Below are 23,703 nucleotides of genomic sequence, written 5' to 3'. Positions count from 1 at the left end.
ACTCATTTAATTGATACAACTGTTAACTGTTACTTACTCTCTCTGTCTCTCTGTCTAGTGGTGGGATCAGTCTAAAGCCTCCGTCAGGTATGGACGCGATGAGGGCTGATATGGGAGGAGCCGCCACGGTGTGTTCCGCCATCGTCACGGCAGCAGCCCTCAACCTGCCAATCAACATCATAGGTGAGCTTGCGGCGACGTGACGCGCTAGCCAATCAACCCTGTTTCTTGAGAACTAATGTCCTGTAGGTTTTAACTCCAGGAGGGTCTCTCTCCAGGAACAGGGTTGGAGTTAAAACCGACAGGAGGGTATCTCTCCAGGAACAGGGTTGGAGTTAAAACCTACAGGAGGGTAGCTCTCTCCAGGAACAGGGTTGGAGTTAAAACCTACAGGAGGGTATCTCTCCAGGAACAGGGTTGGAGTTAAAACCTTCAGGAGGGTATCTCTCCAGGAACAGGGTTGGAGTTAAACCTACAGGAGGGTCTCTCTCCAGGAACAGGGTTGGAGTTAAACCTACAGGAGGGTCTCTCTCCAGGAACAGGGTTGGAGTTAAAACCGACAGGAGGGTATCTCTCCAGGAACAGGGTAGGAGTTAAACCTACAGGAGGGTATCTCTCCAGGAACAGGGTTGGAGTTAAAACCTACAGGAGGGTCTCTCTCCAGGAACAGGGTTGGAGTTAAAACCTACAGGAGGGTATCTCTCCAGGAACAGGGTTGGAGTTAGTCTGCAGCTTGTCTGCTAGAGGTTTGTAGTTTGACCTACAACTTGTCTGCTAGAGGTTTCTCCACAGGAAGTAGTAATGTATGTTATTAACAGGTCTAGCACCTCTCTGTGACCTGCAGCTTGTCTGCTAGAGGTTTCTCCACAGGAAGTAGTAATGTGTGTTATTAACCCCCAGGTCTAGCACCTCTCTGTGACCTGCAGCTTGTCTGCTAGAGGTTTCTCCACAGGAAGTAGTAATGTGTGTTATTAACAGGTCTAGCACCTCTCTGTGACCTGCAGCTTGTCTGCTAGAGGTTTCTCCACAGGAAGTAGTAATGTGTGTTATTAACCCCCAGGTCTAGCACCTCTCTGTGACCTGCAGCTTGTCTGCTAGAGGTTTCTCCACAGGAAGTAGTAATGTGTGTTATTAACAGGTCTAGCACCTCTCTGTGACCTGCAGCTTGTCTGCTAGAGGTTTCTCCACAGGAAGTAGTAATGTGTGTTATTAACAGGTCTAGCACCTCTCTGTGACCTGCAGCTTGTCTGCTAGAGGTTTCTCCACAGGAAGTAGTAATGTGTGTTATTAACCCCCAGGTCTAGCACCTCTCTGTGACCTGCAGCTTGTCTGCTAGATGTTTCTCCACAGGAAGTAGTAATGTGTGTTATTAACCCCCAGGTCTAGCACCTCTCTGTGACCTGCAGCTTGTCTGCTAGAGGTTTCTCCACAGGAAGTAGTAATGTGTGTTATTAACAGGTCTAGCACCTCTCTGTGACCTGCAGCTTGTCTGCTAGAGGTTTCTCCACAGGAAGTAGTAATGTGTGTTATTAACCCCCAGGTCTAGCACCTCTCTGTGACCTGCAGCTTGTTTGCTAGAGGTTTCTCCACAGGAAGTAGTAATGTGTGTTATTAACCCCCAGGTCTAGCACCTCTCTGTGAGAACATGCCCAGTGGGAAAGCCAACAAGCCTGGAGATGTCGTCACTGCCAAGAACGGCAAAACCATACAGGTATCTGTTACCGTGGCTACTAGACCATGCAGGTCATTGTTACCGTGGCAACTAAATCATACAGGTCTTTGTTACCGTGGCTACTAAACCATGCAGGTCTTTGTTACCGTGGCAACTAAACCATACAGGTCTTTGTTACCGTGGCAACTAAACCATACCGGTCTTTGTTACCGTGGCTACTAAACCATACAGGCATTTGTTACCGTGGCTACTAAACCATACATGTGTTTTTTACCGTGGCAACTAAACCGTACAGGTCTTTGTTTACATCAAATAAGTATTTTGTGTGTAGGTGGACAACACGGACGCTGAGGGACGGTTGATCCTAGCAGATGCTCTCTGTTACGCTCACAGCTTCAACCCCAGGGCCATCGTCAACGCTGCTACCCTCACTGGTTAGTACCCTCACTGGTTAGTACCCTCACTGGTTAGTACCCTCACTGGTTAGTGCACTGTGTGTGTTGGTGAGATGGCCATCGTCAACGCTACTACCCTCACTGGTTAGTACCCTCACTGGTTAGTACCCTCACTGGTTAGTACCCTCACTGGTTAGTGCACTGTGTGTGTTGGTGAGATGGCCATCGTCAATGCTGCTACCCTCACTGGTTAGTACCCTCACTGGTTAGTACCCTCACTGGTTAGTACCCTCACTGGTTAGTACCCTCACTGGTTAGTACCCTCACTGGTTGGTACCCTCACTGGTTCCTCACTGGTTAGTACCCTCACTGGTTCCTCACTGGTTAGTACCCTCACTGGTTAGTACCCTCACTGGTTAGTACCCTCACTGGTTAGTACCCTCACTGGTTAGTACCCTCACTGGTTAGTGCCCTCACTGGTTAGTGCACTGTGTGTGTTGGTGAGATGGCCATCGTCAATGCTGCTACCCTCACTGGTTAGTACCCTCACTGGTTAGTACCCTCACTGGTTAGTACCCTCACTGGTTCCTCACTGGTTAGTACCCTCACTGGTTAGTACCCTCACTGGTTAGTACCCTCACTGGTTGGTACCCTCACTGGTTCCTCACTGGTTAGTACCCTCACTGGTTCCTCACTGGTTAGTACCCTCACTGGTTAGTACCCTCACTGGTTAGTACCCTCACTGGTTAGTACCCTCACTGGTTAGTGCCCTCACTGGTTAGTGCACTGTGTGTGTTGGTGAGACGGCCATCGCTGTTCACTAACTGGCTAGTCTATTGGTCACTCGTGTTTTCTATCAGGAGCGATGGATGTTGCTCTGGGTTCAGCAGCGACAGGAGTCTTCACCAACTCTGACTGGCTCTGGGAACAGCTTCACAAGGTAACACACACACACACACACACAGACACACACACACACACACACACACACACAGACACACACACGGACACACACAGACACACACAGACACACACAGACACACAGACACACACAGACACACACACACACAGACACACACACCCACACTTGGTTGGGTTGGTTCTTCTATCTATATGTTCTTCTATCTATATGTTCTATCTATCTATATGTTCTTCTATCTATCTATATGTTCTTCTATCTATCTATATGTTCTTCTATCTATCTATCTATCTATCTATATGTTCTTCTATCTATCTATATGTTCTTCTATCTATCTATATGTTCTTCTATCTATCTATATGTTCTATCTATCTATATGTTCTTCTATCTATCTATATGTTCTTCTATCTATCTATCTATCTATCTATCTATCTATCTATCTATCTATATGTTCTTCTATCTATATGTTCTTCTATCTATATATATGTTCTTCTATCTATCTATATGTTCTATCTATCTATATGTTCTTCTATCTATATGTTCTTCTATCTATATATATGTTCTTCTATCTATCTATATGTTCTATCTATCTATATGTTCTATCTATCTATATGTTCTTCTATCTATATGTTCTTCTATCTATCTATATGTTCTTCTATCTATCTATATGTTCTTCTATCTATATGTTCTTCTATCTATCTATATGTTCTATCTATCTATCTGTTCTTCTATCTATCTATATGTTCTTCTATCTATATGTTCTTCTATCTATATGTTCTTCTATCTATATGTTCTTCTATCTATCTATATGTTCTTCTATCTATATGTTCTTCTATCTATATGTTCTTCTATCTATCTATATGTTCTTCTATCTATCTATATGTTCTTCTATCTATATGTTCTTCTATCTATATGTTCTTCTATCTATCTATATGTTCTTCTATCTATCTATATGTTCTTCTATCTATATGTTCTTCTATCTATATGTTCTTCTATCTATATGTTCTTCTATCTATATGTTCTTCTATCTATCTATATGTTCTATCTATCTATATGTTCTATCTATCTATATGTTCTATCTATCTATATGTTCTTCTATCTATATGTTCTTCTATCTATCTATATGTTCTTCTATCTATCTATATGTTCTTCTATCTATCTATATGTTCTTCTATCTATCTATATGTTCTATCTATGTTCTTCTATCTATCTATATGTTCTTCTATCTATCTATATGTTCTATCTATCTATATGTTCTTCTATCTATCTATATGTTCTTCTATCTATCTATATGTTCTTCTATCTATCTATATGTTCTTCTATCTATATGTTCTTCTATCTATATGTTCTTCTATCTATATGTTCTATCTATGTTCTTCTATCTATCTATATGTTCTTCTATCTATCTATATGTTCTATCTATGTTCTTCTATCTATCTATATGTTCTTCTATCTATCTATATGTTCTTCTATCTATCTATATGTTCTTCTATCTATCTATATGTTCTTCTATCTATCTATATGTTCTATCTATCTATATGTTCTTCTATCTATCTATGTTCTTCTATCTATCTATATGTTCTTCTATCTATCTATATGTTCTTCTATCTATCTATATGTTCTTCTATCTATCTATATGTTCTTCTATCTATCTATATGTTCTTCTATCTATCTATATGTTCTTCTATCTATCTATATGTTCTTCTATCTATCTATATGTTCTTCTATCTATCTATATGTTCTTCTATCTATCTATATGTTCTTCTATCTATATGTTCTTCTATCTATCTATATGTTCTTCTATCTATCTATATGTTCTTCTATCTATATGTTCTTCTATCTATCTATATGTTCTTCTATCTATCTATATGTTCTTCTATCTATCTATATGTTCTTCTATCTATCTATATGTTCTTCTATCTATATGTTCTTCTATCTATCTATATGTTCTATCTATCTATATGTTCTTCTATCTATATTCTTCTATCTATCTATATGTTCTTCTATCTATCTATGTTCTTCTATTCTATATGTTCTATCTATCTATATGTTCTTATCTATCTATATGTTCTATCTATCTATATGTTCTATCTATCTATATGTTCTTCTATCTATATGTTCTTCTATCTATATGTTCTTCTATCTATATGTTCTTCTATCTATCTATATGTTCTTCTATCTATCTATATGTTCTTCTATCTATATGTTCTATCTATCTATATGTTCTTCTATCTATCTATATGTTCTATCTATCTATATGTTCTTCTATCTATATGTTCTTCTATCTATATGTTCTTCTATCTATATGTTCTTCTATCTATCTATATGTTTCTATCTATCTATCTATATGTTTATCTTCTATATGTTCTATCTATCTATATGTTCTATCTATCTATATGTTTTCTATCTATCTATATGTTCTTCTATCTATCTATATGTTCTTCTATCTATCTATATGTTCTTCTATCTATCTATATGTTCTTCTATCTATCTATATGTTTCTATTTCTATCTATCTATATGTTCTTCTATCTATATGTTCTTCTATCTATCTATATGTTCTTCTATCTATCTATATGTTCTTCTATCTATATGTTCTATCTATCTATCTATATGTTCTATCTATCTATATGTTCTATCTATCTATATGTTCTATCTATCTATCTATATGTTCTATCTATCTATCTATCTATATGTTCTATCTATCTATCTATATGTTCTATCTATCTATATGTTCTATCTATCTATCTATATGTTCTATCTATCTATATGTTCTATCTATCTATATGTTCTTCTATCTATCTATATGTTCTTCTATCTATATGTTCTTCTATCTATCTATATGTTCTTCTATCTATATGTTCTTCTATCTATCTATATGTTCTTCTATCTATATGTTCTATCTATCTATATGTTCTTCTATCTATCTATATGTTCTATCTATCTATCTATCTATCTATCTATATGTTCTTCTATCTATCTATATGTTCTTCTATCTATCTATATGTTCTATCTATGTTCTTCTATCTATCTATATGTTCTATCTATGTTCTTCTATCTATCTATATGTTCTTCTATCTATCTATATGTTCTTCTATCTATCTATATGTTCTTCTATCTATCTATATGTTCTTCTATCTATCTATATGTTCTTCTATCTATCTATATGTTCTTCTATCTATCTATATGTTCTTCTATCTATCTATATGTTCTTCTATCTATCTATATGTTCTTCTATCTATCTATATGTTTCTTCTATCTATCTATATGTTCTATCTATCTATATGTTCTTCTATCTATCTATATGTTCTATCTATCTATATGTTCTTCTATCTATATGTTCTTCTATCTATATGTTTCTTCTATCTATATGTTCTTCTATCTATCTATATGTTCTTCTATCTATCTATATGTTCTTCTATCTATCTATATGTTCTTCTATCTATCTATATGTTCTTCTATCTATCTATATGTTCTTCTATCTATATGTTCTTCTATCTATCTATATGTTCTTCTATCTATCTATATGTTCTTCTATCTATCTATATGTTCTTCTATCTATCTATATGTTTCTTCTATCTATCTATATGTTCTTCTATCTATCTATATGTTCTTCTATCTATCTATATGTTCTTCTATCTATCTATCTATCTATCTATCTATCTATCTATCTATCTATATGTTCTTCTATCTATATGTTCTTCTATCTATATGTTCTTCTATCTATCTATATGTTCTATCTATGTTCTTCTATCTATCTATATGTTCTATCTATGTTCTTCTATCTATCTATATGTTCTTCTATCTATATGTTCTTCTATCTATCTATATGTTCTTCTATCTATCTATATGTTCTTCTATCTATCTATATGTTCTTCTATCTATATGTTCTTCTATCTATCTATATGTTCTTCTATCTATCTATATGTTCTTCTATCTATCTATATGTTCTTCTATCTATCTATATGTTCTATCTATGTTCTTCTATCTATATGTTTTCTATCTATATGTTTCTTCTATCTATATGTTCTTCTATCAATCTATATGTTCTTCTATCTATCTATGTTCTTCTATCAATCTATATGTTCTTCTATCTATCTATATGTTCTATCTATATGTTCTATCTATCTATATGTTCTATCTATATGTTCTATCTATCTATATGTTCTATCTATATGTTCTTCTATCTATATGTTCTATCTATCTATATGTTCTTCTATCTATATGTTCTATCAATCTATATGTTCTTCTATCTATCTATGTTCTTCTATCAATCTATATGTTCTTCTATCTATCTATATGTTCTATCTATATGTTCTTCTATCTATATGTTCTATCTATCTATATGTTCTTCTATCTATATGTTCTATCTATCTATATGTTCTTCTATCTATATGTTCTTCTATCTATATGTTCTTCTATCTATCTATCTATCTATCTATCTATCTATCTATCTATCTATCTATCTATCTATCTATCTATCTATATGTTCTATTTCTATCTATCTATATGTTCTTCTATCTATCTATATGTTCTTCTATCTATATGTTCTTCTATCTATCTATATGTTCTTCTATCTATCTATATGTTCTTCTATCTATCTATATGTTCTTCTATCTATCTATATGTTCTTCTATCTATCTATATGTTCTTCTATCTATCTATATGTTCTATCTATCTATATGTTCTTCTATCTATCTATATGTTCTTCTATCTATCTATATGTTCTTCTATCTATCTATATGTTCTTCTATCTATATGTTCTTCTATCTATATATATGTTCTATCTATCTATCTGTTCTTCTATCTATCTATATGTTCTTCTATCTATCTATATGTTCTATCTATCTATATGTTCTTCTATCTATATGTTCTTCTATCTATCTATATGTTCTTCTATCTATCTATATGTTCTATCTATCTATATGTTCTTCTATCTATATGTTCTTCTATCTATCTATATGTTCTTCTATCTATATGTTCTTCTATCTATCTATATGTTCTTCTATCTATCTATATGTTCTATCTATCTATATGTTCTCTATCTATCTATATGTTCTTCTATCTATCTATATGTTCTATCTATATGTTTCTATCTATCTATATGTTCTTCTATCTATCTATATGTTCTATCTATGTTCTTCTATCTATCTATATGTTCTATCTATATGTTCTATCTATCTATATGTTCTTCTATCTATCTATATGTTCTATCTATGTTCTTCTATCTATCTATATGTTCTTCTATCTATATGTTCTTCTATCAATATATATGTTCTTCTATCTATCTATATGTTCTTCTATCTATATGTTCTTCTATCTATATGTTCTTCTATCTATATGTTCTTCTATCTATATGTTCTATCTATCTATATGTTCTTCTATCTATATGTTCTATCTATCTATATGTTCTTCTATCTATCTATATGTTCTTCTATCTATATGTTCTATCTATCTCTATGTTCTTCTATCTATATGTTCTATCTATCTATATGTTCTTCTATCTATATGTTCTATCTATCTATATGTTCTTCTATCTATCTATATGTTCTATCTATCTATATGTTCTTCTATCTATATGTTCTTCTATCTATATGTTCTATCTATCTATATGTTCTTCTATCTATATGTTCTATCTATCTATATGTTCTTCTATCTATCTATATGTTCTTCTATCTATATGTTCTATCTATCTATATGTTCTTCTATCTATATGTTCTTCTATCTATATGTTCTATCTATCTATATGTTCTTCTATCTATATGTTCTATCTATCTATATGTTCTTCTATCTATCTATATGTTCTTCTATCTATATGTTCTATCTATCTATATGTTCTTCTAAATGTGTCACGTTTGGAAATCAACTAAAATGTATTGAACTTGTTCGGGAAAAAAACAATATTTTGCACAATATTATGAACGGAAAATATCTGAAATTCATATTTCCTGTCTGACGAGGAACACGTGGAAATGCCCCTGTGGTGTCTGGTTTCTGTGCCATATTTCCTGTAACTCTGACGAGGAGCACGTGGAAATACCCCTGTGTGTCTGTGGTTTCTGTGCCATATTTCCTGTCTGACGAGGAGCACGTGGAAATACCCCTGTGTGTCTGTGGTTTCTGTGCCATATTTCCTGTAACTCTGACGAGGAGCACGTGGAAATGCCCCTGGGTTTCTGTGCCATATTTCCTGTAACTCTGACGAGGAGCACGTGGAAATGCCCCTGGGTTTCTGTGCCATATTTCCTGTAACTCTGACGAGGAGCACGTGGAAATGCCCCTGGGTTTCTGTGCCATATTTCCTGTAACTCTGACGAGGAGCACGTGGAAATGCCCCTGGGTGTCTGTGGTTTCTGTGCCTTCAGAAAGTGGACATAAACCCCTTGCCTTATTACAGCCTGCATTCAAACTGGATCCACGTCTTTCTCCCCCATAATAACCAAGTAAAAACATGTTTTTAGAAATTGTTACATTTATTGAAAATTAAATACTGAAATATCTCATTTACGTAAAGTATTCACACCCCCGAGTCACTTTGTCTTTCTTTTAAGGCTCTAAGAGTGATTACAGCTGGGAGTCTTTCTGGGTGAGGCTCTAAGAGTCATTACAGATTAGTCTTTCTGGGTGAGTCTCTAAGAGTCATTACAGATTAGAGTCTTTCTGGGTGAGGCTCTAAGAGTCATTACAGATTAGAGTCTTTCTGGGTGAGGCTCTAAGAGTCATTACAGCTGGGAGTCTTTCTGGGTGAGTCTCTAAGAGTCATTACAGCTATGAGTCTTTCTGGGTGAGGCTCTAAGAGTGATTACAGCTGTGAGTCTTTCTGGGTAAGTCTCTAATAGTGATTACAGCTGTGAGTCTTTCTGGGTAAGTCCCTAAGAGTGATTACAGCTGTGATTGTGCAACATTTGCCCATTATTCTTTTCTCAATTCTTCAAGCTCTGTCACATTGGTTGTTGATCATTGCTAGACAACTATTTCCAGGTCTGACCATAGATTTAAGTAACTGCTGAAAGGTGAATTCATCTCCCAGTGTCTGGTGGAAAGAAGACTGAACCAGGTTTTCCTCTAGGATTTTGCCTGTTCTTAGGCTCCATTCCATTTATTTTTATCCTGTAAAACTCCCCAGTACTTTACGATGACAACCATACCCATAACATGATGCAGCCACCACTATGCTTGAACATATTGAGTGTTACTCAGTAATGTGTTGTATTGGATTTGCCCCAAACATAACGCGTTGTATTCAGGACACAAAGTTAATTCTCTACCATTTGACGCACTATTTTTTATTTTTTTATTTTTTATTTCACCTTTATTTAACCAGGTAGGCTAGTTGAGAACAAGTTCTCATTTGCAACTGCGACCTGGCCAAGATAAAGCATAGAAGTGTGAGCAGACAACAAAGAGTTACACATGGAGTAAACAATTAACAAGTCAATAACACAGTAGAAAACAAAGGGGGAGTCTATATACAATGTGTGCAAAAGGCATGAGGAGGTAGGCAAATAATTACAATTTTGCAGATTAACACTGGAGTGATGAATGATCAGATGGTCATGTACAGGTGGAGATATTGGTGTGCAAAAGAGCAGAAAAGTAAATAAATAAAAACAGTATGGGGATGAGGTAGGTGAAAAAGGGTGGGCTATTTACCAATAGACTATGTACAGCTGCAGCGATCGGTTAGCTGCTCAGATAGCTGATGTTTGAAGTTGGTGAGGGAGATAAAAGTCTCCAACTTCAGCGATTTTTGCAATTCGTTCCAGTCACAGGCAGCAGAGTACTGGAACGAAAGGCGGCCAAATGAGGTGTTGGCTTTAGGGATGATCAGTGAGATACACCTGCTGGAGCGCGTGCTACGGATGGGTGTTGCCATCGTGACCAGTGAGCTGAGATAAGGCGGAGCTTTACCTAGCATGGACTTGTAGATGACCTGGAGCCAGTGGGTCTGGCGACGAATATGTAGCGAGGGCCAGCCGACTAGAGCATACAAGTCGCAGTGGTGGGTGGTATAAGGTGCTTTAGTGACAAAACGGATGGCACTGTGATAAACTGCATCCAGTTTGCTGAGTAGAGTGTTGGAAGCCATTTTGTAGATGACATCGCCGAAGTCGAGGATCGGTAGGATAGTCAGTTTTACTAGGGTAAGCTTGGCGGCGTGAGTGAAGGAGGCTTTGTTGCGGAATAGAAAGCCGACTCTTGATTTGATTTTCGATTGGAGATGTTTGATATGAGTCTGGAAGGAGAGTTTGCAGTCTAGCCAGACACCTAGGTACTTATAGACGTCCACATATTCTAGGTCGGAACCATCCAGGGTGGTGATGCTAGTCGGGCATGCGGGTGCAGGCAGCGACCGGTTGAAAAGCATGCATTTGGTTTTACTAGCGTTTAAGAGCAGTTGGAGGCCACGGAAGGAGTGTTGTATGGCATTGAAGCTTGTTTGGAGGTTAGATAGCACAGTGTCCAAAGACGGGCCGAAAGTATATAGAATGGTGTCGTCTGCGTAGAGGTGGATCAGGGAATCGCCCGCAGCAAGAGCAACATCATTGATATACACAGAGAAAAGAGTCGGCCTGAGAATTGAACCCTGTGGCACCCCCATAGAGACTGCCAGAGGACCAGACAGCATGCCCTCCGATTTGACGCACTGAACTCTGTCTGCAAAGTAATTGGTGAACCAGGCAAGGCAGTCATCCGAAAAACCGAGGCTCCTGAGTCTGCCGATAAGAATATGGTGATTGACAGAGTCGAAAGCCTTGGCAAGGTCGATGAAGACGGCTGCACAGTACTGTCTTTTATCGATGGCGGTTATGATATCGTTGAGTACCTTGAGTGTGGCTGAGGTGCACCCATGACCGGCTCGGAAACCAGATTGCACAGCGGAGAAGGTACGGTGGGATTCGAGATGGTCAGTGACCTGTTTGTTGACTTGGCTTTCGAAGACCTTAGATAGGCAGGGCAGGATGGATATAGGTCTGTAACAGTTTGGGTCCAGGGTGTCTCCCCCTTTGAAGAGGGGGATGACTGCGGCAGCTTTCCAATCCTTGGGGATCTCAGACGATATGAAAGAGAGGTTGAACAGGCTGGTAATAGAGGTTGCTACAATGGTGGCAGATAGTTTCAGAAATAGAGGGTCCAGATTGTCAAGCCCAGCTGATTTGTACGGGTCCAGGTTTTGCAGCTCTTTCAGAACATCTGCTATCTGGATTTGGTTAAAGGAGAACCTGGAGAGGCTTGGGCGAGGAGCTGCGGGGGGGGCGGAGCTGTTGGCCGAGGTTGAAGTAGCCAGGCGGAAGGCATGGCCAGCCGTTGAGAAATGCTTATTGAAGTTTTCGATAATCATGGATTTATCAGTGGTGACCGTGTTACCTAGCCTCAGTGCAGTGGGCAGCTGGGAGGAGGTGCTCTTGTTCTCCATGGACTTCACGGTGTCCCAGAACTTTTTGGAGTTGGAGCTACAGGATGCAAACTTCTGCCTGAAGAAGCTGGCCTTAGCTTTCCTGACTGACTGCGTGTATTGGTTCCGGACTTCCCTGAACAGTTGCATATCACGGGGACTATTCGATGCTATTGCAGTCCGCCACAGGATGTTTTTGTGCTGGTCGAGGGCAGTCAGGTCTGGGGTGAACCAAGGGCTGTATCTGTTCTTAGTTCTGCATTTTTTGAACGGAGCATGATTATCTAAAATGGTGAGGAAGTTACTTTTAAAGAATGACCAGGCATCCTCAACTGACGGGATGAGGTCAATGTCCTTCCAGGATACCCGGGCCAGGTCGATTAGAAAGGCCTGCTCACAGAAGTGTTTTAGGGAGCGTTTGACAGTGATGAGGGGTGGTCGTTTGACTGCGGCTCCGTAGCGGATACAGGCAATGAGGCAGTGATCGCTGAGATCCTGGTTGAAGACAGCGGAGGTGTATTTGGAGGGCCAGTTGGTCAGGATGACGTCTATGAGGGTGCCCTTGTTTACAGAGTTAGGGTTGTACCTGGTGGGTTCCTTGATGATTTGTGTGAGATTGAGGGCATCTAGCTTAGATTGTAGGACTGGCGGGGTGTTAAGCATATCCCAGTTTAGGTCACCTAACAGAACAAACTCTGAAGCTAGATGGGGGGCGATCAATTCACAAATGGTGTCCAGGGCACAGCTGGGAGCTGAGGGGGGTCGGTAGCAGGCGGCAACCGTGAGAGACTTATTTCTGGAGAGAGTAATTTTCAAAATTAGTAGTTCGAACTGTTTGGGTATGGACCTGGAAAGTATGACATTACTTTGCAGGCTATCTCTGCAGTAAACTGCAACTCCTCCCCCTTTGGCAATTCTATCTTGACGGAAGATGTTATAGTTGGGTATGGAAATCTCTGAATTTTTGGTGGCCTTCCTGAGCCAGGATTCAGACACAGCAAGGACATCAGGGTTAGCAGAGTGTGCTAAAGCAGTGAGTAAAACAAACTTAGGGAGGAGGCTTCTGATGTTGACATGCATGAAACCAAGGCTTTTTCGATCACAGAAGTCAACAAATGAGGGTGCCTGGGGACATGCAGGGCCTGGGTTTACCTCCACATCACCCGCGGAACAGAGAAGGAGTAGTATGAGGGTGCGGCTAAAGGCTATCAAAACTGGTCGCCTAGAGTGTTGGGGACAGAGAATAAGAGAAGCAGGTTTCTGGGCATGGTAGAATATATTCAGGGCATAATGCGCAGACAGGGGTATGGTGGGGTGCGGGTACAGCGGAGGTAAGCCCAGGCACTGGGTGATGATGAGAGAGGTTGTATCTCTGGACATGCTGGTAGTAATGGGTGAGGTCACCGCATGTGTGGGAGGTGGGACAAAGGAGTTATCAGGGGCATGAAGAGTGGAAATAGGGGCTCCATTGTGAACTAAAACAATGATAACTAACCTGAACAACAGTATACAAGGCATATTGACATTTGAGAGAAACATACAGCGAGGCATGCAGTAATCACAGGTGTTGAATTGGGAAAGCTAGCTAAAACAGTAGGTGAGACAACAGCTAATCAGCTAGCACAACAACAGCAGGTAAAATGGCGTAGACTAGGCAACGGGGCCAACAGATAAAACAAACAAGCAGAATGGAGTACCGTGATTAATGGACAGTCCAGCGTGCATCAGCTATGTAGCCAAGAGATCAGTGTCCAGGGGGCAGTGGTGGATGGGGCAGGGAAGCTGGACTGGCGAGTGTTATCCAGGTTTAAAAAAAACTAACAATGACTAAATAGCTTGTAGCTAGTTAGCTGGTTAGCTTCTGGAGGTTCTTGAGTGTGTTCTAAAAAAATAAAAAATAATTGCGATTCCGTATCACATTGGGTGAGGCAGGTTTCCGGAAGGTATAAACAAATTAAAAGTCAAAAGAGATAGAAAGTAAATATGGGTCTGGTGAGCGTTTGGGACGCGGCGATTCAGGCGGTTAGCAGGCCTGTGCTAACAAGCTAACAGTTTGTAGGCCCGGGCTAGACAAGGTAGCAGTTAGCGGACCGGAGCTGGACAAGCTAGCAGTTAGCAGGCCGAATTAGCAAGCAGGGAGATAGTGAGGGCTAGAGAGTTAGCCTTTGGGGGACGTCGCGATGGGGTGAGTCTGTTTATTCCTCTTCATGCGATGACATCGATAGACCGGTCGTGGGCCCGGGTATTGTAGCTCAGGAGTATGCTACGGTGGTAGCACAGGTGCTACGGCCGGGCTAGCTTCAAGCTAAGTGGGTGGAAACGCTAGCCAGGAGTAATCCGGGGTTGCGGTTTAGCTAGATAGCTAGTTGCTGAAAAATCCAGCTGAAAGATGTTCCATTTGCGGTGGGAATCCGGGGATGAATCCGGGGATGAAAAATAAATAGGTCCGTTGTGCTCTGGTTAGAGTCGCGTTGTACGAACAGGCGAGAGCTTTCCGAACTACAGGTTAGCTGATGACCGGTTAGCTGGAGACCGCTAGCATACCCGCTGGTTAGCTGGCTAGCTTCAGTTGAGGGGTCCCGAAGTAAATATAAATACTTTAGGAAAAATAGCTACATTGGGTGAGTCGGGTTGCAGGAGAGTATTTGGAAGCTTAGGGTTTAGCAAAATGTTTTCAAAGAGATATGTGGAGAAAATATGTAAAAAAACGAAAAAGAAACGATAAATACAGGGACACGACAGGACAGGACGACTTACTGCTACGCCATCTTGGATACTTTTTTGGGGACTTTAGTGTCTTGTTGCAAACAGGATGCATGTTTTGGAATATTTTGATTCTGTACAGGCTTCCTTCTTTTCACTCTGTCATTTAGGTTAGTATTGTGGAGTAACGACAATGTTGTCGATCCATCCTTCTCCCATCACAGCCATGAAACTCTGTAAATGTTTTAAAGTCACCATTGGCCTCATGGTGAAACCCCTGAGCAGTTTCCTTCCTCTCCGGCAACTGAGTTAGGAAGGACGCCTGTATCTTTGTAGTGACTGGGTGTATTGATACACCATCTAAAGTGTAAATAATAACTTCACCATCTAAAGGGTAATTAATAACTTCACCATCCAAAGGGTAATTAATAACTTCACCATCCAAAGGGTAATTAATAACTTCACCATCTAAAGGGTCATTAATAACTTCACCATCCAAAGGGTAATTAATAACTTCACCATCCAAAGGGTAATTAATAACTTCACCATCTAAAGGGTCATTAATAACTTCACCATCTAAAGTGTAATTAATAACTTCACCATCTAAAGTGTAATTAATAACTTCACCATCTAAAGTGTATTTAATAACTTCACCATCCAAAGTGTAATTAATAACTTCACCATCCAAAGGGTCATTAATAACTTCACCATCCAAAGTGTAATTAATAACTTCACCATGCTCAAAGGGATATTCAATGTCTGTTTGTTTTTACCCATCTACCAATAGGAGCCATTTGCAAGGCAGTGGAAAACCTCCCTGGTCTTTGTGGTTGAATCTGTGTTTGAAATTCACTGCTGGACTGAGGGACCTTACAGATAATTGTATGTGTGGGGAAAGAGATGAGGAAGTCATTAAAAAACTAATGTTAAAGATTATTATACACAGTGTCCAAGCACATGGGGTGGCAGGGTAGCCTAGTGGTTAGAGCGTTGGAATAGTAACCGAAAGGTTGCAAGTTCAAACCCCCGAGCTGACAAGGTACAAATCTGTCGTTCTGCCCCTGAACAAGGCAGTTAACCCACTGTTCCCAGGCCGTCATTGAAAATAAGAATTTGTTCTTAACTGACTTGCCGAGTTAAATAAAGGTAATAAACAAAAACATCTTCACTCCTGAACTTGAGGCTTGTCATAACAAAGGATTAGAATACTTATTAACTGAAGACATTTCAGTTTTAATTCATTTTATTAAAATTTCGAAAAACACAACAAAATGTGGGAAAAGTCAAGGGGTGTGAATACTTTCTGAAGGCACTGCATGTCTACACTTTGTAACCGTTAGCAATGATGCTAATGCTGCTGATGCTAATGCTGCTGACGCTAATTATGCTGATGAGGATGCTAATGCTGCTGATGCTAATGCTGCTAATTATGCTGATGATGCTAATGCTGCTGATACTAATGCTACTGATGCTAATGCTACTGATGCTAATGCTACTGATGCTGCTAATGCTACTGATGCTAATGCTACTGATGCTGCTAATGCTACTGATGATGCTAATGCTGCTGATACTAATGCTGCTGATACTAATGCTACTGATGCTAATGCTACTGATGCTAATGCTACTGATGATGCTAATGCTACTGATGATGCTAATGCTACTGATGATACCATTCTTCCCCATCTCAATTAAGAGTTAACTATAAAGTAGCCTCTGCATATCTGCATCCAGTAGTCATGTGTTTTGCATAATATATATTAAGAAACTTCCTCAGATTTTTTTTCTCCCTCAAGTGGTCTCCTGATGTGGTTTAAGCATGTGGAGTTGGAACATTTGAATGTAGTTGGTTTTCTATTGAAAGTGTGATTTTTGAGAGTGAAAACCAGGCAGAATCTGTCCCTGTACCGTTGTGGTATTGAGTATTGTGATACTAAACCTGGTATACAAGTCCAAATTCTGCTATTGTGACCACAATTACACACAAACATTGTAATATATAAACACTGTGGTGTGTCTCTCTGTGTTAGGCCAGTGTGGTAACAGGAGACAGGGTATGGAGGGTTATATAAACACTGTGGTGTCTCTGTGTGTTAGGCCAGTGTGGTAACAGGAGACAGGGTATGGAGGGTTACATACACACTGTGGTGTCTCTGTGTGTTAGGAGACAGGGTATGGAGGGTTATATACACACTGTGGTGTCTCTGTGTGTGTTAGGCCAGTGTGGTAACAGGAGACAGGGTATGGAGGGTTATATAAACACTGTGGTGTCTCTCTGTGTGTTAGGCCAGTGTGGTAACAGGAGACAGGGTATGGAGGGTTATATAAACACTGTGGTGTCTCTGTGTGTTAGGCCAGTGTGGTAACAGGAGACAGGGTATGGAGGGTTACATACACACTGTGGTGTCTCTGTGTGTTAGGAGACAGGGTATGGAGGGTTATATACACACTGTGGTGTCTCTGTGTGTGTTAGGCCAGTGTGGTAACAGGAGACAGGGTATGGAGGGTTATATAAACACTGTGGTTTCTCTCTGTGTTAGGCCAGTGTGGTAACAGGAGACAGGGTATGGAGGGTTATATACACACTGTGGTGTGTCTCTCTGTGTGTTAGGCCAGTGTGGTAACAGGAGACAGGGTATGGAGGGTTATATACACACTGTGGTGTCTCTCTGTGTTAGGATACAGGGTATGGAGGGTTATATAAACACTGTGGTGTGTCTCTCTGTGTTAGGCCAGTGTGGTAACAGGAGACAGGGTATGGAGGGTTATATACACACTGTGGTGTGTCTCTCTGTGTTAGGCCAGTGTGGTAACAGGAGACAGGGTATGGAGGGTTATATAAACACTGTGGTGTCTCTCTGTGTTAGGCCAGTGTGGTAACAGGAGACAGGGTATGGAGGGTTATATAAACACTGTGGTGTCTCTCTGTGTTAGGCCAGTGTGGTAACAGGAGACAGGGTATGGAGGGTTATATACACACTGTGGTGTCTCTCTGTGTTAGGCCAGTGTGGTAACAGGAGACAGGGTATGGAGGGTTACATACACACTGTGGTGTGTCTCTCTGTGTTAGGCCAGTGTGGTAACAGGAGACAGGGTATGGAGGGTTACATACATACTGTGGTGTCTCTCTCTGTGTTAGGCCAGTGTGGTAACAGGAGACAGGGTATGGAGGATGCCGTTGTTTCAACATTACACCAGACAGGTCACTGACTGCCAGCTGGCTGACCTCAACAACGTCGGCAAGTACAGCCGGTAAGAACACACACACACACGCACACACACACACACACACACAGGTAACATCTAGAAACAACCCTAAACAACTTCTGTGTTAATGCCATCTTACGTGTGTGTGTGTAGTTCTGGCGGAGCCTGCACGGCGGCAGCGTTTCTGAGGGAGTTTGTGACGGCCCCTCATTGGGCGCACCTGGACATCGCCGGGGTGATGACCAATAAGGACGAGGTACGGTAGTCTTCTGGAACATTGATCTTAGAGCTGTTTTTGATTTTTGTATTGATTTTACCGGGGTTCGTCTCACTGAGTTGAAATATCTTTTGCAAAAGAGACCTGGCCAAAATGGCAGCTCACAAAGCTTAAAACAACAACAACATAAAACACTACAGTTTAAAGGAGGCCTTTAAGGTGGAACGCTAAAATAAAGGCTTTAAACTGTAGAACTGATCAATGCAGCGTCACACCAGGTCAGGTCATCCTTAAAAACGAATGAAGAAGATATTTGGCTGCAGAAGTGCCATTTCGTATTGACCTCTACAGCTTCCTGTGAAATGACTTCACAAATACTGGAGGAGTTACTGGCTAGCTACAGTAGCTAGCTTAGCTAACGAACATCAACACACACTGGAGGAGTTACTGGATAGCTACAGGGGCTAGCTTAGCTAACGAACATCAACACACACTGGAGGAGTTACTGGCTAGCTACAGTGGCTAGCTTTGCAAACGAACTAGCTAACGAACATCAACACACACTGGAGGAGTTACTGGCTAGCTACAGTGGCTAGCTTAGCTAACGAACATCAACACACACTGGAGGAGTTACTGGCTAGCTACAGTGGCTAGCTTAGCTAACGAACTAGCTAAGACGCATCAACACACACTGGAGGAGTTACTGGCTAGCTACAGTGGCTAGCTTTGCAAACGAACTAGCTAACGAACATCAACACACACTGGAGGAGTTACTGGCTAGCTACAGTGGCTAGCTTAGCTAACGAACATCAACACACACTGGAGGAGTTACTGGCTAGCTACAGTGGCTAGCTTTGATAACGAACATCAACACACACTGGAGGAGTTACTGGCTAGCTACAGTGGCTAGCTTTGATAACGAACTAGCTAACGAACATCAACACACACTGGAGGAGTTACTGGCTAGCTACAGTAGCTAGCTTAGCTAACGAACATCAACACACACTGGAGGAGTTACTGGATAGCTACAGGGGCTAGCTTAGCTAACGAACATCAACACACACTGGAGGAGTTACTGGCTAGCTACAGGGGCTAGCTTTGCAAACGAACTAGCTAACGAACATCAACACACACTGGAGGAGTTACTGGCTAGCTACAGTGGCTAGCTTAGCTAACGAACATCAACACACACTGGAGGAGTTACTGGCTAGCTACAGTGGCTAGCTTAGCTAACGAACTAGCTAAGACGCATCAACACACACTGGAGGAGTTACTGGCTAGCTACAGTGGCTAGCTTTGCAAACGAACTAGCTAACGAACATCAACACACACTGGAGGAGTTACTGGCTAGCTACAGTGGCTAGCTTAGCTAACGAACATCAACACACACTGGAGGAGTTAATGGCTAGCTACAGTGGCTAGCTTTGATAACGAACATCAACACACACTGGAGGAGTTACTGGCTAGCTACAGTGGCTAGCTTTGATAACGAACTAGCTAACGAACATCAACACACACTGGAGGAGTTACTGGCTAGCTACAGGGGCTAGCTTAGCTAACGAACATCAACACACACTGGAGGAGTTACTGGCTAGCTACAGTGGCTAGCTTTGATAACGAACATCAACACACACTGGAGGAGTTACTGGCTAGCTACAGGGGCTAGCTTAGCTAACGAACATCAACACACACTGGAGGAGTTACTGGCTAGCTACAGGGGCTAGCTTTGATAACGAACTAGCTAACGAACATCAACACACACTGGAGGAGTTACTGGCTAGCTACAGGGGCTAGCTTAGCTAACGAACATCAACACACACTGGAGGAGTTACTGGCTAGCTACAGTGGCTAGCTTTGATAACGAACATCAACACACATTGGAGGAGTTACTGGCTAGCTACAGGGGCTAGCTTAGCTAACGAACATCAACACACACTGGAGGAGTTACTGGCTAGCTACAGTGGCTAGCTTAGCTAACGAACATCAACACACACTGGAGGAGTTACTGGCTAGCTACAGGGGCTAGCTTAGCTAACGAACATCAACACACACTGGAGGAGTTACTGGCTAGCTACAGGGGCTAGCTTAGCTAACGAACATCAACACACACTGGAGGAGTTACTGGCTAGCTACAGGGGCTAGCTTAGCTAACGAACATCAACACACACTGGAGGAGTTACTGGCTAGTGTTAAAAATTAGATATGTAGACGGGCGAGTCGGTCAAGGATCGATTCAGACAAGGTGGTAAATTGTATGACAAGCTACAGTTTATTCAGAGTGAAGATATCTAGAACAGCGTAATTACGGCTCTCCCGCTGGTTCGTACGGAACTGCAGACAAAAAGACCGATACAATCAGTACACCACTTATATATAGAACAGAAAGTAGGTTGATTCTGGAAGATCGGATCTTTGGATTGGTTCAGCTGGGGTGTAGTCTGTAGTCTTCCGCCATTGGCTCAGTTGTCTGTCCGTCATCGTAGAATCCTCTTCGGGCACACAATGTTCAGCTACAACGGAGATTATGTGTGTGCGCGCTGGTTTTGGCAATTAGTGTAATGCGGGAGCTATCCTGTAGGGGACCCCACAGGCTCTACTTTGAGTTGTAGCCCTTTATTAACAATAGTTTGGTCACCTGCATAAGAAATAGCATTTCTCTACACTAGCTACAGTGGCTAGCTTTGCAAACGAACTAGCTAACGAACATCAACACACACTGGAGGAGTTACTGGATAGCTACAGTGGCTAGCTTAGCTAACGAACATCAACACACACTGGAGGAGTTACTGGCTAGCTACAGTGGCTAGCTTAGCTAACGAACATCAACACACACTGGAGGAGTTACTGGCTAGCTACAGTGGCTTGCTTAGCTAACGAACTAGCTATGTCAGTCACAGCGCGCATGATCAGAATGATACATCAATCACAACCCCTTCTGTTAGTGTTCTAGAACCATGACGACCACAACCCCTTCTGTTAGTGTTCTAGAACCACGACGACCACAACCCCTTCTGTTAGTGTTCTAGAACCACGACGACCACAACCCCTTCTGTTAGTGTTCTAGAACCATGACGACCACAACACCTTCTGTTAGTGTTCTAGAACCATGATGACCACAACCCCTTCTGTTAGTGTTCTAGAACCATGACGACCACAACACCTTCTGTTAGTGTTCTAGAACCATGATGACCACAACCCCTTCTGTTAGTGTTCTAGAACCATGACGACCACAACCCCTTCTGTTAGTGTTCAGGAACCAATGACGACCACAACCCCTTCTGTTAGTGTTCTAGAACCATGACGACCACCACCCCCTCTGTTAGTGTTCTAGAACCATGACGACCACAACCCCTTCTGTTAGTGTTCAGGAACCATGACGACCACAACCCATTCTGTTAGTGTTCTAGAACCATGACGACCACAACCCCTTCTGTTAGTGTTCAGGAACCATGACGACCACAACCCCCTCTGTTAGTGTTCAGGAACCATGACGACCACAACCCCCTCTGTTAGTGTTCTAGAACCATGACGACCACAACCCCTTCTGTTCTGTCCGGCTGAGGGGTTGGATTGGTGAGAGATGCTGGCTCTTGTCCTGTTGGACATTAACAATACACTTTTCTCTTTTTAGATTCTCTCTCACTGTTTGTCTCTCTCCAGGTTCCCTACCTGAAGAAAGGAATGTCTGGGAGACCGACACGAACACTGGTAGAGTTCGCTGCTGGACTGGCCAACCAAGCCTGAAGACACACACCACACCTACACACACTGAGCTGGCTGGAGAAGGATTATTCTGTAGAGACAGAGACACTGGTACTGTGTAGAGTTACAGACTGCTTCCCAAATAGCACCTTATTCCCTCCCCATAGGAGTCTGGTCTAAAGTAGTGAACTAAATAGGGAATAGGATGCTATTTGGGATGTATCCTGAGTCATCTGGTAGTAGCCTGCTGTGCATCGAGAGGGCTGAAGAGGACATTTCCACCCCAGCACATGTAACTAATTCCCTCACTAGGCTAGTTTATAGCCTACATACGTATTCATTGAGAAACTGAATTTATGTAAATTGACAAGGTATATCGTATCCTACCCTACCAAAACAGTTTGCAGTCAGAGTGCAGTGGAACTGCATCCAAAATAAGTCATGTTTTAACTGCAGTTATTCTGCATTCACTGCAGTTATTCTGCATTCACTGCAGTTATTCTGCATTCACTGCAGTTATTCTGCATTCACTGCAGTTATTCTGCATTCACTGCAGTTATTCTGCACATTCACTGCAGTTATTCTGCATTCACTGCAGTTATTCTGCACATTCACTGCAGTTATTCTACATTCACTGCAGTTATTCTGCATTCACTGCAGTTATTCTGCATTCACTGCAGTTATTCTGCATTCACTGCTTCCACCGTCGACTTTACTCTTGTTTTGGAACGGTAACTACGCAAAGTGTTGTTGCTTAGCGACACTACGCAGTCCTTTATAACTGGCGTAGCATACGCAGGGTAAAAACCAGGCTTCAGTGACAGTATGTTAACCAACCTCTTCTGTCCAGTAGTTGTGGGAGAAACTAATGCTGAAGTCGGTGTGCACTTCTGCAACAAACAAACTGTCAAATATTATTATTATTGCCAATATTTACATGTCATTTAAATAAAACAACAAAAAACATTTTGGGGGATCAATGTGTCTTGTCACTATATTATAGTGTAAATGACAAATTGTTTTAATTTAGTAGAACCTATTAAATTCCTCAGCCAGTGTGGCATGTCCTAGTTGCTATATTTATCAACTTTTCAGACTACCCTGGCAACTTTTATTTTTTTAAACAGCACCTAGCAACAAATTTAGCTACTTTTAAAAATTAGTTTGGAACTTTTAGCAACTTTTGAAAAGTGACTCAAACGCACGCATTTCCCCCTCTGACATAAAAAACGATTTTCTCTGTCACACAACTCAGTCACAACACATGCCTGACTGCAATAGTGCATTGTGAGTGACGCCTGCAGAAAACCCAATGAATATAGTGGTTCACGAATGTTTGATCTTGAACAGAACTTACAACATCAATCAAAAGTGTACAGCCAGGAGAAGTACAGAAAAGAGTGGGACTGCACCTGAACAAATGTCAAACCATATTTATTTTGCCAGTCAATTTGAGTAACGTTTTTGCGTATTATACGTAATGATGCAAATTTTA

At 40.9% G+C, this 23,703-nt stretch overlaps 1 protein-coding gene across 1 annotated transcript in view; it reads left to right on the top strand.

The window, feature by feature from the left end:
- The window catches only part of LOC109880334 (cytosol aminopeptidase-like), a 40,766-nt gene extending 17,592 nt beyond the window's left edge, over positions 1–23,174 (top strand). The window contains 7 exon segments of the mRNA XM_031815474.1: positions 59–183; positions 1,623–1,711; positions 2,004–2,106; positions 2,928–3,007; positions 18,222–18,334; positions 18,443–18,545; positions 22,167–23,174. Of these exon segments, the coding sequence (XP_031671334.1) occupies positions 59–183; positions 1,623–1,711; positions 2,004–2,106; positions 2,928–3,007; positions 18,222–18,334; positions 18,443–18,545; positions 22,167–22,250 (697 nt within the window). The 3' untranslated portion in view covers positions 22,251–23,174.
- Positions 23,175–23,703: the final 529 nt, after the last annotated feature.

Source organism: Oncorhynchus kisutch, unplaced genomic scaffold, assembly GCF_002021735.2.
Source record: "Oncorhynchus kisutch isolate 150728-3 unplaced genomic scaffold, Okis_V2 Okis09a-Okis19a_hom, whole genome shotgun sequence".
Lineage (NCBI taxonomy): Eukaryota > Metazoa > Chordata > Actinopteri > Salmoniformes > Salmonidae > Oncorhynchus > Oncorhynchus kisutch.
The sequence above is the reverse complement of the archived record's forward strand: the minus strand, read 5'-3'. Positions and strand labels throughout refer to the sequence as shown.